General features: G+C 42.0%; 1 protein-coding gene across 1 annotated transcript; it reads left to right on the top strand.

Moving 5' to 3' along the window:
* Positions 1-2,489: 2,489 nt before the first annotated feature.
* Positions 2,490-13,020, top strand: CAPSL (calcyphosine like). Its single transcript, XM_005527978.3, has 5 exons — positions 2,490-2,648; positions 7,211-7,347; positions 8,192-8,369; positions 9,011-9,220; positions 11,908-13,020. Exons 2-5 carry the CDS (start codon positions 7,211-7,213, stop codon positions 12,007-12,009), a joined length of 627 nt encoding a protein of 208 aa, XP_005528035.2. The 5' UTR covers positions 2,490-2,648; the 3' UTR covers positions 12,010-13,020.
* Positions 13,021-19,430: the final 6,410 nt, after the last annotated feature.

Below are 19,430 nucleotides of genomic sequence, written 5' to 3' on the forward strand. Positions count from 1 at the left end.
TCTGTTTGGAACTAGATGACCTGTGAGGCCCCTTCCAATACAAACCATTCCATGATTCTGTGATTTAATTGGATTACAGCTTGGTTTAAAATCAGAATACTTTCCCCTTGACAATGTACTTACCACAAGGGCTTCTTTTTTAGTGCATGTGAAACTTTCTTAATTTTAATGTCAGGAAAAAACACATTGGCTTATCCTGTAAATTAGTCTTCTCTGCTACACAGTGTTCTGGGACTTCATGATTGCTGTTTTTTCTTAACTTGTATTCCACCCAAACAACCCTGCTGACTTCCCTACCAAGGACAAGGAGATAAGCTCATACCTGTTCCCATAGCTGAAGAGCTTCTCCACAACAATGATTACAGCTGGCACATCAAGAAACAGTACTAGAAGTTGTAAACTAAAATGCAAAACAACTAGGGACACATTTTTTTGAGACAGTTCTTATAAAATTTATAAGGCATTTCTTATACCTTCCCTCCAGGCTAAATTCACCACAAAAATCTTAATTTTAAAAAACCTCATTTACCTTGAATTGGCTCTGTCGTGATTTTATAGATCATGTTAGGCCTCAGTATATTTTTCTTAGTTAGTTCAGTCCAGTGATGAACTACAAACTGAGCAGACAGTTCAGGCTGTTCAGACAAAACTGACAATCAAATAGGTATGCATGTATTCAGCGGTAGTTAGAAAATGATGAGAAAAGATTTCAGAGTTCTGATGAAAGCTCTATATCCTTTACAATAAATTCTGAATTCACTGAACTCTGCTTACAGCTTTGTACACAGTAACAAAGCAGGTACAACCAAATAAATTTTGCCACGCCCTAATGTAATCTGAGACACCTGAAAGCCTGAAAATAATTTTTCAGGCTGGTAACTCATTAACCACCTCAGAAATGGCACAATCCTGATTCCAGAGGAGTCTAGGGTAAACGTCCATGTGTGTCTGTATGTGGCTGGGCTCACTGACAAAGGGAAGGAAAGGCAACAGAATGCAGCTGAATATCTAGATATTAAATTATATTTTTGCTTTCAAAGCCCATCCCGTTGTTTCAATCTACTGCAACCCTCTAAAAGTCAATGCAAATTCTGCACTTGAAGAATTTCTTTATTCAGGAGGGAGGCCGAAATCCAAGGACCAACTTGTTGTTCCATTAATCTATTTCTCCAGCCCTCAGTGCCTCTGTTTTGTCTTTGCAGAGTGTGTGGACAGGCAGCAGCCCAGATAATGTTCTTAGCCCTTTATTTCTTCTGTGTTCCCAGGAGGTCTCTGGAGATCAATTCACAAAACAAAGATAGTGGAAGGAAGGACATTTTCACAAAGGTAATATTTTTGAATCAGTAAATGATTAAATAAGCATTGTTCCCTGCTTGTGCATTAATGTGCAATCAGCTGCAAAATTATATGAGAAATATCAAAAGAATATAAAAATATATTAAGATATTCTTAATGATAAAAGAATATAAGGTAAAAGAATATAAAAGAATATTCTAAGTCTTGCACAAGCTTTGGTTTAGTACCAGGAAGTACCTGTCGATGAGAGATAAGCAGCCTGCCAGGATGCAAGTGGTATTAGTCTAGAAATTGCCTAAAATAATTTTGTGCTTTTGCCAGGAAACAATGCACTTTTTCATTCTTGCTCAGTGTTTCATCCATGGCCAGAACAGGGCTCTCCCTTAAATTTCCACACACTTTTCACACTGACTTGTACATGCTGCCTTTGCCATCAGCTTTGATCTTACATGTTCACCTTGCTGTTGCCCTAGAGGGCCAGGGAAGACACACAGTCTAATTCCTACCCCTAAGGAGTCTACCAACTTCCTGATTCCCTACCAAAGCGGTATGTTATCTTACTGACAATGTTTGTGACCTTCTGCAGATCCAGTTGCTTATAGGTGTGTCTAGGTAGAGAGCATTTTTTCCTCATCATATGGGTGTTTAACCTTTTCAGCTTTCTTCTTGCTGCAAATGAACACAAGCTCAGTATCTCCCCAGAGGTTTTAGCCACCAGTGGGCCTTCAGAGTGGCAATTAATCATCAGAGAAAAAAAAAACATGCTGGTGAGGATTTCTTTTTTTTTGTGAACCACAACTGACAGTCTTTTACTTACTACTTTTTTACTTACTACTTACTCTTCTATTATGTTTTGAGTTGAATCAGAGAGTTTTTTCAACCTTCTCAACTATGAAAGCAGAGAAACATGTTTTAAAAACACAAGGCCTCCAGGCAATTCAGCATTTTCCCACAGCCACTTTCCCTCTGTCTTACTGCTCAGCAAGGAGCAGCACAAGGTGCCTCCCACTCGTCTCTGCTCTCCAGCCCAAGTGGGCAGAGATGAGAAGAATAGAGAATATTTTTAAAAGAGAGAAAATAAAAAAGTTATCAAAACCCCATATCAATTGTCCAGGGAAGCAAGCACAGCCTCCATGTCACCTTGGAGATCAGCTGGCAAACTCCAGGCCTCCGAAAAAGGGGGGGGCCAAGGGCAGCCGGGTGTGTAAACAAGTAAAGCGAGATGGATAAAAAGCTTTGCATTAAGGCTGTGGCCCATTATCACTTCAACTCGTTGCGTGAGCCTGGAACGCTGTCCGAACCTCCTGAACACGTCTCTGTCCTGGTTGGAGCCCTGCGATTCAAAAGAGAAGGTAAAGGATTTTTTTCTCCTGTGTTCTATCTCACAGCAAGTTTCTCTGATCAGCCAAGAGTAGTTTAATGAATTTTAATTAAATTTAACTGTTAAAGCTAATATTTTTAATCTAATTTTTAAAAACCTAATTTTTAATTTAGATATCTAAATATATATGTATATGTCCACCTCTCAGAAGGCTGAAGCGTGATGGTGCTGGTCATGATCGAGAGAGAGATGGGAGGCTGCTGCAGAGGGGTCTGAGGGGCTAGGAAGCCAGATTCTTAACAAGGTGTTTAGATGGTTGTCAAATACTCCTGCAGTTTTCATGCTTTTAGTAATTTAATGAAATTATAAGTAAACTAAATGTGTTCAATTGTTTAAGGCCACTTAATCTATTCTTAGATCCTGAGATGTTCTCCTCTGGGGTGGGTGGTGTGCTGCTAGTGTCTTTGGTCAGGAATGGGGCTTTCAGGGGCCTGGGCAATCCAGAGCTGCGTATGGGACTCTGCACATCATACTGTAGTGGCTTTTACAATTTTTATAGGAGGTTCTTGGGCTCAGCTGAAGGATAATATCTATACAAATGTTGCAGAGTTTAGACTGAATCTAACTCCTTCCAGGTTTAATCCTCAAGTGCAGAGGAATGTAAAGGGATCTGGTTGCTGAACAGCCTAAGATTCTTCTGGAAAAATGCAACCCAAAATTTAGGATTTTGTATTTGTTAGGAATAAATGCAATCATTTCTGTTTGGCCTGCACAACACAACATTACCTATAGAAACAAACAATACTGACAGTGTGGGGTATTGTAATTTTTCATAGCCTAGGCTATTAAACATAACTCTCTAGAATTCAGAATGAAAATAAACACTGCTGGTTAATTTCACTGAGTGAGAAATCTGATAGTCTTGGATAAGATACACAAACTAAAACCATGTGGAATTAATATTTTCACCTGTTATTGTTTTATTAATGGTATTCAGGTGGAAGATATTTGTACACTATGCAGGGAACTGTTATATTCAACAAACCTTGATTGCATCTTTAATTACTTCACATAATCCAAAAAAGAGCAAGAGCAAAATGAAAGGGGAGGAAAGAACATGTGAATTTGTGTGATTCCTACCCCCTTGCACAGATTTGGAGTCTTTTTTGTGCGGCTGCAAGCCCAGGCAAGCTGCAGCCATCGCTGCCCTGAAAGCTGTCTCTGACTTCCAAGGATTCAGGTGAACGTGCAGACAGCAGGTGGGGCACCCACACACACTCCCAGATAGGAATAATAGGCCCTCAGGGAAAGAGCAGGAAGGGTCTTCACGTAGTGTTCCAGGAAAGATTTTTTTTGTGGGAGGGTCTAGAGACAAACATCCAGGATAACGGCAGGAGCAGGTTTAAATATGTAATTTATTATTACATATTGCAAGTGGGGTGCAAGGGGGTGGCACATGGGGCAGAGGGCCAATGCTGTAAGGACTTAGGGGTGGTACAAAAATGGGGAAAGCAGCAACAGGCAACAGGGATGAGGGGCCAGAGAGACAGGGATGTGAGGTGGTAATGGGTAGCCAATGGGGAACCGAGAGCCAAGAACATTCTGGAACTGGGGAAGGATTTAAGGGTGATATAACCCTTTATACCCTCAGATCTGAGTCTTTCACCTCACCACGCAGCGAGGTAACCCAGGAGCCTAAGGTGCTGATTTCTAGAGTAACTGTTTTGGTATCTCCCCAGCAGGCCCCAGGGCCTCCACATTTTTTTCTTACAATACAGCCTAGGAAAGATTTACCTCTAACTTAAACCTGCAGCCAACAGAAATAAGAAAGTGGTACCTAAGTGTCACTATGGACCAGTGTTGCATGTAACAGGTTTTATATTTAACTGGTTTTCTGTATTTTCTGGATGTATAAAAAGGGCTCTCAAATGCTTACTGCCATGTGGCACAGGAAGCCAGGACCTGTTTAAGAGGCTTTAGTGTGATGTGAAAGTGCAAATACTTTACAAACAGACTTTAAATGCAGAGTTTTTTATAGAAACATGTTGTTGGTGATTTAGTTAGTGAACATTATTGAGAATGCAGAGCTGCAAAGAGCAGCAGAAATATTTATTATTAGTGTTTTTAACCTTGATACTTGGGAGTAAAAAAAGTGGGAATATCTTTACCTATGCTACTAGTGAGATTATTGGAGTGCTCTGACCCAATTCAGAAGGAACACTGGGAAAAATTGAAAAGTTCAAGAGTAACAGCAGAATTATCTGTTTATTATATTAAACATCTGGAAAACCATTTTGTACCAGGAGCCCTGAGCTATGCCTAATTACTAAGCCTAAGTGAGTTTAAAAGAGACCTTCAAGTACTTACATCTGGACACATTTTAATAGGTAGCTCTTAAATCTTGTAAAAGAGAGTAAAGCAGCATCTAATATAGTAGAAATTCAGACTAGAAACAACTTCTATTAAAAGAAAAAATATTCAATACTGGAACAACTTCGCCTAGAGATGGTGAATTCTGAGGCAGAAATGTATATAGTTAGAGAAGTAAACTTTATTCTTACTGCAGAAATTACAGAGGATTGGCCAGTTTCAGTGGCTTTTATTGAGGCTCAAGACATCATTACAGATAGCAAATCAGATTATCCCTCCCTAGGATCAGTTCATGAGCCTTACTGCAATGATCATCTGATGCACATTACAGTATTCTGGAAATTACTTCACTGTAATTTCCACTACACTCTTTTCACAGTGTGTGTGTTTGTGTAGATTTTTGCAAGGTGCAGTAGACACGAATTATGTCCTTGCTGGTCACAGTATTTGTAGAGCTCCATAAAGACAACATAGTGTAGAGAGAAGCACACTGCACAGTGATATGATTGCATAATGTACTCTGTATATAGATGTACAGTTATACACATATATTGTTATATACATGTATATATCTCTCTCTATATATATCTATATATATATATGTAGTTTTATATATATATGTATACACACATATATAGATATATATAAGCAATAGTACATTATTGTATAATGTAAATATAGTTTGCACTGTGCTTATGTAACCTCACTGTATTTTAAATTCTTTCCAGCTAAACATTTCTCCTTAAGGACAGGTCATTGTTTGCAAAAAACATATTTGGCTGCTGATCTCACACAGCTGTGAGATCTTCCTGATCACTGGTTAATGAGTTCCCAGAAGAACTTTGCTTGCTCTGTCTGAAGCAAAGGCCAAAATGCTCTATATTTTACCTCTCTAGATTTCTACAGTAAGTTAGTACTGAAACATTTGGGGAGTACAAAACTATTTTTTTTTCTGTTTTTCAAAGCCCAGCTGGAGTCATCTGAAGTGGTTATAAAATTCCGCATGTATGGCATTACCAGCAGTAATAGCCAATGTTCTGTAAACAGGATTGGAGTTGTTAAGATGAAACAGTTTAATTCCATGTTTCTCAGAAGTTTTGTCTGACCATTTCAGTTCACACTTCTGCACATGGAATGATAAAGGGGTTGGAAGTGCCATGTGCACTCACAGTGCCTCACAGGGCTGCTCAGCTTCATCTCCTCATCCCAGCACTGCCTCAGCAGAGCACCAGTGGCTCTCTGAGTCTAGAGCTCTGCTGTAACTTTTGTGACTCTTGAGTGTCCTGCTCCAGTGGTGCTTGAAAGGCTGGAAAATATTTTGCGAGGCTTCATGACCTGCTGCAGACCATCAGCCAGGCTATGGAACAGCAGTCTTGGCCCTGAGCATGTGCCCAGGATTCACTGTGGCCCTAAAATATCAGTATGAGCATGGGCAGTCCTACTTTTCTTAGCACTAGGCACAAGTAATCCCTGTGGGAGAGGGAGTGGGTCTCTGCTAGCCTGTGCATGCTGCTCTTGGCGGTGCTGTGCAGCACTGTAGAGTCAAAAGCTGGTTTTCCCTATTTTTATTCCGCTGTTTTCCTCTGAGGGAAGCTGGAAGGCCTTTGTTGTCAGTATATGAAATCCTGGGGTGCTAAATACAGTGGAAGTTTAAGGTTTTGATTTGTTCTGCAGTTGCGTTAGAAAAGGAGTAGGTGTTATGTATGTGCTGTTGCTCAGACATGCAATGGGAGAAGTCTCTGCTCTGCAGAATTGGGGTCTCAGTGGACAAAAAGTGAATCAAAGGCAAAAGTCCTCATCAAGGGTAATTTTTATCTTTCTGTGTTCAAATGATAGCTGCAAACCTGGCCAGGCGGAAGAGGCTTGGCAAGGATGCTGTGGACACAGAAGGAGCTACACACTCCTGAGTGCACCCACCAGCTGTCACAATGTTCTCACACTGTAGGCAGATAATTCTTACATACAGTTTCCTCTCTTCATCTGGATTAATCACAGGGTGGTTGTCTGAGCCCTCCTTTCATGATTGGTGGCCTATATTGTCAATTTCTCTTTATGATAGAAGGATATAAGGAAAAGGAAATAGAGAGTCAAAATAGGTTCTCATGGAAGAGATGCTACCAGCAGCTTGCAAGTTAGGAATTTGGGGTGCTTTGTATGCAAAGGCAAGTTTAAGCACTATGTCTGAATGTGAATCCATGTCACATCAATGTTTTGGTCTTCCAGATGCCAGGCACAGCAAGACATGACCAAGAGATGGCAACAAATGCTAGAAAAAGACTGTCCCAGACCACTGACGCTCTTGAAAGACTTCGCCTCCAGTGTTTAGCAAAGGGTTCTGCAGGCATTAAAGGACTTGGCAGGTGAGTATCTAAGATGTCAAACCCATTATTCAGCCTAATAGTTTTAGCTGCAAGAGGCTCACACCCTAAACAGGGGCCAAAACTTGAGTCTCCTCATTTCAGTGCAAATGCCACAAGCCACAGAATCTGGCATTGGGTCTCATGTGTTTTGGGACACAGGACTGACCTGCTCACCTTTTGAAGGATTGAAGACTGTGAATCCCTCATGAGAAAGTCCTTCTGTGGGACCCAGAACAAATCCTGCCAAAGAAAGGATGGGAACATTAACCATATATCTATGTTTTCTAAAATTATATAAAGTATTTCAGCACTGGAGATTTTAAGCTTCCTTCCCTTTAGGGTATGATGCCCTTGTTGTAAATGTGTATTAGCTGTCTAGTTTATGTGAGGCACCCAAAATCTTTTTGCAAGCATCTCCTAGGAAAGGGGAGTTGCATCACACCCTGAAATCCCTCCCAGGTCCCATAAACAACAAATGGATTCAGATGGTGACCAACTGGAACTTCATCTAAATGTGCAACTTACAGAGGGCTATAATGAACAGGAATACTATGGCAGCCTTTCCCTTGTTTAACTTCAGATATGTAATATTCATGCACCCAATCTAAACAAGTCACCTCTACTGCCAATAAGTGTAGGGGGTTTGTTGGTTGGAGGGTTTTTTTATTAATTTTCCTTTTTTTCTTTTTTTTCTTTTTTTTTTTTTTTAATTTTCCTTTGGAATACAGAGTAAGGAGGAAATGTTATGCCAGTAAGGTGACTCTGCTTCAGTACTATGTTGTGCTAAACCACTGCAGCATTCTGTTTTCCTATATATTTTCCTCAAATTTCATGTTCTCCACAGGATTTTTAACATCCTTGATACCGACAACAGCAAAACTCTTGATTTCAATGAGTTTCTGAGAGGACTACAACGTTATGCTCTGATGATCAATAAGGAAGAAGCATGGGAGATTTTCCAGGCATTTGATAAAAACTGCAGTGGAACAATTGATTTTGATGAATTTCTTGTTACACTGAGAGTGAGTCTGGAATTCATGTTGTTATTTCATTATATTGATTAAAATATAGCAGAACAGACAAAGTAGAATAGAATATTTGCAAATAAACCATTGTGATTTTTTTTTCAATTAATTGTGGCCTTGATTTAAATTCCTGTCCAAAATTCCTGTCCTGCAGTCTGGGTACCTGTGTGGTTCAGCCCATCAATCTCACTTCTTTGTTGGCCATTTTAAGATGCATCTCTTTATAACATTAACTTATTCAGGGAAGACTTTCTCTAATCCACCGCAGTGAGATTTTGTCTGAAGTATCTTTGCTCTGCTGAAGCCTAAACAATTTAGATAGAAAATATTAGTACTTAGGGTAATTAGTAATTTCTTGTTGGAAATATTTAAAATAGGCAGATCAGAAAAGAGTTCTAGGTAGCATTTTCTCTCTTATTGTCCGTTTGCTATTGTATGGGTAGACACTGAATAGTCTTAATCATATTGCTCTTTTGAGGATATATTGCCCTTTCTAGCTCATGGACAGTGCAGACTATCACCTATATATTGTCCCATCTACCTTGGAAGTTTTGCTGCTAGCAACAGCAAGTACTTGAATTTGGAACTGGGCAAGTAGTTGGCAAAAATAAAATTATTCTGTTAATATTTCTTTACAGCCTCCCATGTCCAATGCAAGAAAAGAGATCATCATGCAGGCATTTCAGAAGTTAAACAAGAGCGGAAATGGTGTCATAACAATTGAAGACTTACGTGGGCTGTATAATGTAAAATATCATCCCAAATACCTAAATGGAGACTGGACAGAAGAACAAGTTTTTAAAGCCTTTCTGGATAATTTTGATTCACCCTATGACAAAGATGGGAAGGTAAGTGAAACACCTATTTGCAAGCCATGAAATCACCATCTGACTCAGAATTTGACTTAAGTTACCAAGTGTGGGAGTAATTGCAGTACCAAGCATCCATTTACATCACATTTATATGGAAAATCAAAGTAGATGGATAACCTGCATACAGCACCCCTGATACAGCTAGCTTGCACATTCTGAGGCTAAGGGGCTCTGCAGGTGGTACAAGGGGCAGTTGTGAGATTGTATTAAGGTTTGTAGCTTTAATAATCAAATTTCATAGATTACACTAAGTATGTCTTCAGACTTCCCCACAAAATTGCTGATTTTCAAGACCCGCACAAATTGAGAGATTTTTCACTTCTTAGGAGAATAAATACTAGGATCCAGTTCAAAAGCAGGTTCCCTGCTTTGTTAAATAATTTACAATTAGTTCTTCTGCAGTGTAATTATTGAGACATTTGACTTGGAAATCAGCCCCTAATAGAGACACAGATTTATCTACAGAGAGTTGGAGGGAGAATGAGGATGGGGCTACTGCCATGGGCATGTACCCTGAGGAGCTGGGACAGAGCTGGGAGGCCCTCCTGCACTCTGGCTCAGCTCTCTGGTTCAAGTGCAAAGCCTGAACACGTTTTGTGATGGACTTATACATCTGCTTTGCAACCTTCTCTGAGCCAAGCATGTTGTCCTTCCTCTTGCTACGTGTCTGCAAACTTCTTTGGTCTGAGCTTACATTGTTGACCAGCTCAGCACTATCCTGTATCTTCATGGTTCTCATGGTGATATTCTCTATCTGAGCAGTTAGTCATAACAAACTAGGCTGTAAGTTTTTATCAGTGCTTTGTGGAATGTTTTTAACACTCCCGACTCTCCAGCCGACACCTGGGTTTTCAGGACTGCATTGTCCTTGTACCTATCTAATGTTCCATCTGAATCCTTCACTTGCTTTGTTCCCACCATTCAGGCCCTCAGTTGTAGAGAGGTGATGGGTTTTATCTGCTTTGGACATGAATTTTCACTTAGTAGAGCTCAACTTCATCCCTTCTGCTGCAGTGTCATCCTCAGAGATACCAGTTCGGAGCCAGCTATCCCTTTCCACCTCTACAGCAGTGGTGACATCTAGCAAATTTCAACCAAAATGTTCCTAGTTTTTTGTGCTGAGGTCATACATGAGCACATTAAATGAGTCCCCAAATTGATATTTTATGAGTTCAGTGTCTGAGCATCCACCTCTTGTTCAGCAATTCTGATGTTAGCTCACCTGATTACTGTTTCTTCTGAGAACAGACTGTGACTTTCCTGAATCAGAAGACACTAATGATACTAAATATCTAATTTTTTTTTAGCAGAAATCCCTCAAGGTTGAGCATTTGCTAGAAAGGCCCTCTTCACCATGGTCTTGCTGGGTGCCTCTGAAATAAGCAGTTTTAGTGAGACTTGTAATCATCTTATGATAGTACAACAGTCTGAAGTGGTCCTTTCTCCCTGTTGTCATGTTTTATTGAGTTCTCAGTGTGTGTCTTAACACACAAGGCAATCAGAGCAGATATCATGGAATCACAGAACATGCTGAGTTAGAAGGAACCAGGATCATCAGGTCCAACTCCCAGCCCTGCACAGGACACCCAGAAATCACACCATGGGCCTGAGACCATTGTCCAAATGCTCCTTGGACTCTGCCAGGCTGGTGCTGTGACCACTGCCCTGGGGAGCTGTTCCAGTGCCCGAACACCCTCTGGGGAAAAAACTTTTTCTGATATACAGCCTAAATCTCCCCTGACACAATGTCATTACTTTCCCTCGGTTCTTATCACTGTCACCCCAGAGAAGGGATCAGTGTCTGCCCCTCTTCTTCCCCTCATGAGGGAGGTGTAACTGCTGTGGGGTCTCCCCTCAGTCTCCTCCAGGTTGAACAGACCAAGACACCTCAGCCACTCCTCACAGGGCTCCAGACCCTTCACAATCTTCTTGGCACTCCTTTGGACACTCTGCCATAGCTAAATGTATTTTTAATATTGTTTTGTATTTTTGTGTGTGATGTTTATTCAAAGAATGATCTACACAATTTGAGAGTTAAGGCATCACAAGAGACATGCACAGTTTTTCTCTTGGCTAATTTGATTATTTATTTTTTTAATGGTCATTTTTAAACCTCAAAATACCCATGAAAGCTATTCAAAACTTAGGTATTCAAAATAATATTTGCTTCATTAAGGGAGACTTGTTTAGAGCAATAATATTTTCTCTCTATGGGTGGATAATGAAGTTCCAATCTGTCTCTAAATTGCATCAGAAAACCCATCCACTTTATTAATAATTTTTCAAATAACCAGATTATGACATCCCTGGAAAAAAATACATAAAAAATGTGTCTTCTTAGGCAGCTGTGATTTTAACTTCAGTTCCTGGTAAGGTTAGTTAAACTTCACATGTTTCATCTCCATCCAAGTGTTATGAAGGTCAAGAGCTCTTTTTTCTAGCAAAGTGAAATTAAGCAGATTTTAAGTGTCAAATTTAAGTGTCAGTCCTGTTGGATTCCTTTTTGTTAGGAACCACATGAAATAGCAGATGTTGAGTTTCATTAAGAGTTCTTCTCAATATGTGGTTTTTACATACAGCATTATGTAATTTATTAAATAAAACCATTAAGTGTTCAATAAAACCAAAGGTTCATTTTCCTATTTTTAATTTCTCTGTCTCAGGTCACAACAGAAGAATTCATGAACTACTATGCTGGAGTCAGTGCTTCAATAGACACAGACATCTACTTTATCGTCATGATGAAGAATGCTTGGAAACTCTAATAATGCAGTTAAAGAAGCATGACTTCCCTTTCACATTTTATAGGTTCCTCTGATTAAGTGTATGCACAACAACACCCTCCTGTTCCATAACAAGTTTCCAGTAACTGTGCCAATTACATTCAATCTGCAAAATTAATTCCCAGATGCTTCAGTAGGCTCAGCCTCAGGGGATCAAAGCATAATCAGAGAGTAGATCTGACATTTGGCCACCCCACACATCTGTCCTTTTTCTCTTTGCATCCCTGGTATGTCTTTTTTTTCTGAGATGAACTGCTCTTTTCTTTTCTGGCATCTGCAGTAGGTTGCTGTGGCTCCTGAATGCTCCCCTTGCAATACCAGATACAGTTCTGTTTGGCAGAGGATGCAAGAGATGGAAACCAAAATGTTCTGTAAGTGTGGTTGGACTGGCTTTTATAAATGGAAGTCTGTCCCAGGACGGTCAAGTAGACCTGTCAGCTGTAGCACTGCAGTACCTTTTGGCTTTGTGGGTCTCACTGATGGAGCAACTGCTGATCTCGCTGCTGGGAACATGTGAGTTCCCAGTACCAGGAGGCTGGAGGGGTAATCGAAGAAGGGGAGACATGGACCAGGATAAATGCAAAATTCTTTGAAAAGCCCTGTTTATTTCTCTGTCTCACAACTAAACATATAGACTACTTTCCTGTACACACCATGTTTCAACCCCCTGTACAGTTTCTTATAGATTTTCACACCCCTCCTCCTGCTTTAATTCCTTTATTTCTGTACTGTGAGATAACTTTATTCTTCAAAGGGGATACATGTGCTACAGCATTTTTTTCTCTCTGTTACTGCAATGTTTTCTGACCTCGTGGCTGTTGCCTGTACATACTTACACTGAAAGTTGTTTACTACTTACTTGAATTTGCACTTTTTTATGACCAAGAAATGATTTCAGGGAGCTTTCTGGGAAGTGAAGAACTCATAACTTTCGTATCTGGTCATCTTCTGTTCTGAATAAAGACTGGGAACCTACCCTTCTTGTCACACCAATCAGGCTGTCTCAGTTCATCTTTTGTCCTTCGTTGTCTCGGTTTTGGAAGACAGGTGTCTGCTAGGGAGGGCGGGAGCCACCCTTAGAATGAAAATGTAGACCCCCTCCCTCAGAATTATTATAATTTTGAAATCAAGGGGCTCTCATGCAGAGATCTGGGGATAGGAATAGCAGTTCTTTACTAGTATGTATAACAAGGCAAACAAAAAACAATAACTACAGCGTTAACAAGAAAACAGAACCAGGGACCCTGTGACAGCCTTCTCGGCTGAGACGGGAAGGGATGGAGGAGGGGCTTTGTTTCACAAACCCCCTCGGGCAGTCAGTCCCCGTGCTTCTGCAGGGCTCTGAGGAACAGTCGGCTGGAACTGGGATGAGCTGAGATCCCGGGCCGGTGGCTGAGGTGTATCAGCAGAGGAATGAGCAGAGATCCCGGGCCGGTGGCTGAGGTGTATCAGCAGGGATGAGCAGAGATCCCGGGCCGGTGGCTGAGGTGTATCAGCAGGGATGAGCTGAGATCCCGGGCCGGTGGCTGAGGTGTATCAGCAGGGATGAGCAGAGATCCCGGGGCGGTGGCTGAGGTGTATCAGCAGGGATGAGCAGAGATCCCGGGGCGGTGGCTGAGGTGTATCAGCAGGGATGAGCAGAGATCCCGGGGCGGTGTCTGAGGTGTATCAGCAGGGATGAGCAGAGATCCCGGGGCGGTGGCTGAGGTGGATCAGCAGGGATGAGCAGAGATCCCGGGGCGGTGGCTGAGGTGGATCAGCAGCTCCGCGGCGGTGCCTGGCACTGCAGCACGGCCCGGCAGGACAGAGGGTGTGAGGCCACCAAAGAAGAGGGGAGAAGGAGAAGCAGCGGCTCTGTCTGGGTGATGGCGAAATTCCCTTCTCCCCACAGCAACAGCTCCAGCAGAGCGTCATTCTTCAAAGCTGAAGAAGCTGCCGAACAGTCCCCTCCCTCCTTTTTTCCTGCCCCCTTCCCCCCTGGCCCAGCCGAACTCTGTGTTTCTCAAGTACCCAGCAGGTACCCGCAGTCAGGTCCCCCCTCCCCCTGGAACTAATAGGTAAAAATTCCACAGGTGAGCCAGAACTGAAAGAAGGACACCTGACCCCCAAATTTGTCCATACAGGCAGGGTGGAAAAGATACACAAAGGAAACTGTAAAAAAAATCCTGAAAAAATCACAAAAAAACCTAGTGTGTGAGTGTGTGCTATCTAATTTTTCCTGCTTTGATACTTTTTTTTCCTTCTACTTTCTGCTCCTCTCTCATAATTTTGCTGCTCTGAGACTGAGAAGCTGCTGCTGTAGCAAAGAGTAAATGGCTTGTACATGGCAGCATTTGCTCCATTTCAGGCTGGCAGCCAGCTAAAAGCAGTGCAGGGTTATAGAATGGACTTCAAAACAGCCTTTCTGATGAAGCTGCAGCTCTTAGTCTGGGCTGCTAACAGTTCCAACACTGAAATTCTGAGTGGTTGCGGCATTGATCCTCTGCAAACCCTATTTCTCTTTTGTCCAGCAGTGATCTCAGCGTGAACAAAGGTTGCTGGCAATCCCTTAGTGAAGGCTGTGCAAACTCTGTTATTTTCTTGACCAGTAAGCCTCCCAAAACTTGCATGCTGGCTGACACTGGAAACTGGTGGAGAAATTCTCTTTATTATTGTCAGCCATCATAAGAGGAGCCTTTACTTATTGCAATGCTACTGAAGTGCCAATATATATGAAAAACAAACTTAATACCAAATAGGGGCTGTATGTGGTCTTGCTGCTTGAATAGAATCCATTCACTTCTATTAATTGACTTCACAAAATCTGTCTTCTCTTTCAAACAGAAAGAAAGTAATGTGGATGGACTGTGGGAATCACAAAATGAAAGAAACATTTCCTTTTGACTTGCTATCTCATGTCTTCACACCCTGCAGTGATCTGACAGGCTGATATTTGTTCAAGTGAAGTGGAAGTTTTAATCTGAATAACTGCAGCCAGTTTGTCTTTGGTACTACTACCTCCCAATTTTATTTAATCCAAACCAATATATATTTTCAGAAAGGAGGATTGATACTGAAAGCAACTGTGCTTTTTTGAAACTAGCAGTTTGTCAGTGGCTTCTGGGAGCCATAGCTGAGCCTGTGGCAGCTGAGGGAAATCCTGTACTTCAGGACAAGATTTCTACACTGAACTGGACTAAAGGGGTTTGTGTGGGGACTTGAGGGATGTGATCCAGGAGAGCTTAAACCCCCTCACCCTGATGGTGTATCCTGGTGCTCTCAGAACAGTTCCCAGCTCAGGTCTGCCTGCGTGTGGACCTCATTGCTCACTGGATATATTTCCTGAGAACATAGTTCCCAACAGAGTCATTTCAACATTTGAACAGAACCAAAGGTTCTAAGGGCTGGTTTCAGGTGCTTTCAAAGTCAGCAGTAAAGCTTCCTTTCACTTCTGTGGGAACAGAGTTGCTCTTGGAGTAGTCTGAATAACAACTGGTAACTTCAGAAAAGGTATAGTGCTTTAGGAAAAAATAAATAATCTGAGAAACAAAAAACATGATTTTCACTAGAAATCAGATGCTGTAGAACTCAAATTGGAATCTGTCCTGTAAGAAATGTAATTTGATTAATATGTGTGCAGATTAATGGAGCAAACACAGGCATTAGCTGCTAGATAATAGAAGCTCTACTGGGGAACATGCAGCCATAATGGCACACTGGATACATGCACTGGACATTCAGAGGAAGCACTTTTCAGAGGTTAAAGGAAAGCTAAAGGGATCTGAACCAGACAAGAGGTATTGTCAAGACTAGCCCAGAGTGTCCCTCCAGCACTCCACTCTCCCTCTCTGTGATCTAGGAGACCCAAAAATGAAACTGAAAGGCCCCTGTTCAGCTGCAGCTGCAGTGTGGGGGTACAGACCCAGCAGATACAGGAGATAAGTGGTGATGCTGTCCTGCCAGCCTGTGGCTCCACAGCACACACAGCAGATTTTGGGAGGCAGGTGGTAATGCATACCATTGTATCTGGTGCTAGCATCAAGATGGGAGACCTTGGTTTGTCCTTCATGTTCAAAGCACTATTTCTTCATTCTGATTGTGCAACAGATGCTAAACAGAAAGGCACAAACCACAGAAACATCTGAATCTGCAAGGCTGGGGGGCAGTCCCAGAGGTGGAGGTTTTGCCTGCACCTTGAGGTGCCGTGTGGCAGAGTGTCTTGTCAGGAGTAAGGTCTGTCCTCCCCAACAGCCAGCACTGAAGCGTGCTCCAAGAATGTTGGTAGAGCCCTGGGGGAAAGAGGGAAAAGGCTCCCTTATAACTCTTCCAGAACTCTGCCCCCACTTCCTGCTTCTGCATGAACCATCAGAGTACCTCGGTGACACCATGCAGCTACCCCAAAAGAGTGCAAGGTATGGGGAAAAAGAGGTGTGGGACAGCCTTTTCTTCTGGGGTGCTCCTCTGGCAAAGGTGGCATTTCTGCAGCTTCCTTCACTGCATTTTCATTCTGGCCTCCCTGTGCTCTTTGTGGCTTTGTGTTTCTGTCTGGAAGAGGAAATTTTTGGCTTGATGTGATACAGAAATGTTTCTTGGTTTACACTCTCTCCTGCAGAACAAAATTCTGATTCAAGCACCTGAGTTTAATGCAAACCCCACTCTCTGCCATATATCCTTGCAACTAGACCACAAGAGATTTTCAGTGATCTGATTAATTCTGCTGCTCTTGTAACACAAAGCTATCTTGGCAGAGGCAGATGGCAGCAGCAGAAGTTTTGCAGATGAAACCACCTGTGCACATTGCTGTATAAAAGCCAACTCACCATTGTGTAATTCCTTGCACACAGTGCTGCCTCAAACCTCTGCAGCCATGTGGGCAGAGCACAGCTTTGCCATCCCAGAGTTGTCACTGGCAGAAGGAGCAAGATTTTGCAGATTTTTGGCTCACAGCTCCTATCCTCCACAGTGGGAGCAGCAGCAGCACAGTAAAACAGGTAATGCCAAGATCAACCTGGCAACCAGCCAGCAGCTGCCTACTATCTATGTCACTGTGATTATAGCTTTCCCTGTTTCTTTAGCTTTCCTCTCTTGTAGGCTGAGCAGAAAACAGGATTCCCAGTAACCTGTGATTAACAACAAGTCCTTGGGTGGCTGGAAACTGCCTTTCTATTTGCAGCAGCCCCTGGCCATTATGCTGTGCCTTGGCTGAGTCTGAAACCCCTTTTGTGGTTTCAAAGCAAGCCTGGTTTTGGCTCTAGCACCTCTTCCATGCTCATGCCTGGAGGTTTGCAGCCACCCCAAGTACAGCAGCCCCACCTCCACAAAAAAACCTGGACCCAGTTTTCCCTCCAGCTCACAGAACTGCTGCTGATCCCAACAGGAGCAGCAGCTGGAGACCGGGATCCAGCCTTTGTTGAGTATCTTGGAAAGAAAGGAAGCACAAGGTTTTGTGGAAGTTGAATCAAGTCTGGTTTTCTGTGGAAAAACAAAGATTGTGGTAAAATGTGAGAAGTGTTTATTTTCCTGAGATAAACCTGTTCCTTTTTTTCACTGAAAACATGGTATTTTTTCCAAAATCTGCAGTATTTTTTTTTTTTTAACTTTCAAAAGGTAGAGTGGTTTTTTTCATCTTATGTACATTTTCTGGAAAAACAATTGTCAGACTGTATTAGAGAAGCTCCAATTTTGTGGCTTTCTTCCTTCCACAGATTTATTCCTTTTGACATTTTCATCAATGTATTTCTGCTTTGTGTCTCATTTTTTTCTATTGTTTGACAAACCTTTAGGGCTTTTTACATTCATTCGGTGATGGTCCTGATGTTGGACTAATCTAATTTTGCTGTGACATATAAGTTATGCTGCCAATATCTAACAATAACCGGAAAAAATATTTCTTTTATAGATGTATATGTGCGTGTGTGTGTGTTTGTGTGTGTTATTCAGCTAAATTCTGTGTTGGAGCTTGCCGCAACAATACATCCTAATACAAGGTTAGGAGAATCTAATGTAAAAATCAGACTTCCCTGGAAGATGCAAAAGAAGTATCTGCAAAATAAAGAGTCTGTTGAGCCACAGTATATAGCCATCACCCTTGTAAACACTGTTTTTCTCATTCTTAGATTATGAAAGATGAATTTCTGAATTACTGCTATGGAGTTAGTGCTTCTGTGGACACTACTGCCAAAATCATTTTAAGGATGAAGAAATCCTGGAAACTCTGCCTTTTGCTTTTATTTTCCCAAACTTCTTTTGGACCATAGACTACAAATAACTGAAATACTGCTTAGTTTGTTGTGGGCTTGATTTTTACCCCAGGTCCCATCTGAACAACGCTTTTGGAGCTGTACGATGTGATGGCACCAGCAAGTGTCCAAGTGCTGGGCTCCGACATGTGGCTTCGTGTTTCAGCAGGTGGCGCTTAGAAGCCAAGGAAAAGCCATCCTGACTGAAACCTGGAGCTGCCGCGTGAGCAAGGGAGGATACAGTCGGTATAATTTAGCAAATCCATTTTCTGGCATTATCCGTTGTTTTCTTGTGTGTCTGTGCATTAGATTTGTTTTGCCAATGCTCTGTGACACACAGGAGTGCTAATTTGGGTGGCTTCATGATCACAGTAATAAGGAGGTGTTTGACTGTACAATAATTCTTCGCAGAGGTGGTAAGTCTTCTTTACATTGCATTTTATCTGTTTTTAAATGATAGTTTCAGAAATCCCACAACCACAGAGATAACTAGCTTGATTTGAAAGTGTATTGACTAAAATCCAACTGCTCTCGCCCCAGGCTGCAGCACTGCTGTATTGCTGTCCAAATGGGCCTTCAAATCAATAAACACTACTGCCAAGAAGCTGAGAAGGGGCTGTATTCCTGCCCTGCAAAAATACCCTGCCAGCATCACCATGTCCCCTGCTGCCAGAAGAGATGGTTCCATAGTCAGCTTCTGCCTGCCAAAATTTGCCTTGGATTCAGTCACATGTCCCTGCAGCAGTGCTTGTCAGGCCACCCTTTCAACATTCATTTCATAGCCCAGACTTTGCTGCACATCACAGGCATTTGGCCATCCCTCCACCCTGACAGAAGCAGTCCTCCTGCCTCCCCACACTTAGCTGGTCATCTGCTGCCCTACTGACACACACAACATTTGCTTTTTCAGCCTGTCTAAGGAATGTGCACAAGGGGAGGAACAAGCTGGTAAAGGTGGTAAACAAGCTAACACTTTAAGGCAGGAATGACTAATTCCTTGAGATGTAATTAGCATTTTTCAGCATCATTAGAATTAGACCGTGACTCATTGTTATAACTGACAATAGTCTAAGTTTATTTGTGAGCTAAGAGGCATTTGCATCATGCAGGAGAGGAGTGCTCATAGTGCTAGGAGACTTTTGCACGAGCTGCACACAGACAAGGGGAGAAGCAAAGATGGGAGGG

The sequence above is a fragment of the Pseudopodoces humilis genome, chromosome 4 (genome assembly GCF_049639895.1).
Source record: "Pseudopodoces humilis isolate 2021_Gansu_Grassland_sample_001 chromosome 4, ASM4963989v1, whole genome shotgun sequence".
Classification (NCBI taxonomy): domain Eukaryota; kingdom Metazoa; phylum Chordata; class Aves; order Passeriformes; family Paridae; genus Pseudopodoces; species Pseudopodoces humilis.

Bases quoted from the DNA above. Each gene is read 5' to 3' on its own strand.
- CAPSL (XM_005527978.3), top strand. From the start codon at position 7,211: ATGCCAGGCACAGCAAGACATGACCAAGAGATGGCAACAAATGCTAGA. The intron at 7,348-8,191 runs GTGAGTATCTAA...TGTTCTCCACAG, and splicing joins GGCATTAAAGGACTTGGCAG to GATTTTTAACATCCTTGATA. The intron at 8,370-9,010 runs GTGAGTCTGGAA...ATTTCTTTACAG, and splicing joins AATTTCTTGTTACACTGAGA to CCTCCCATGTCCAATGCAAG.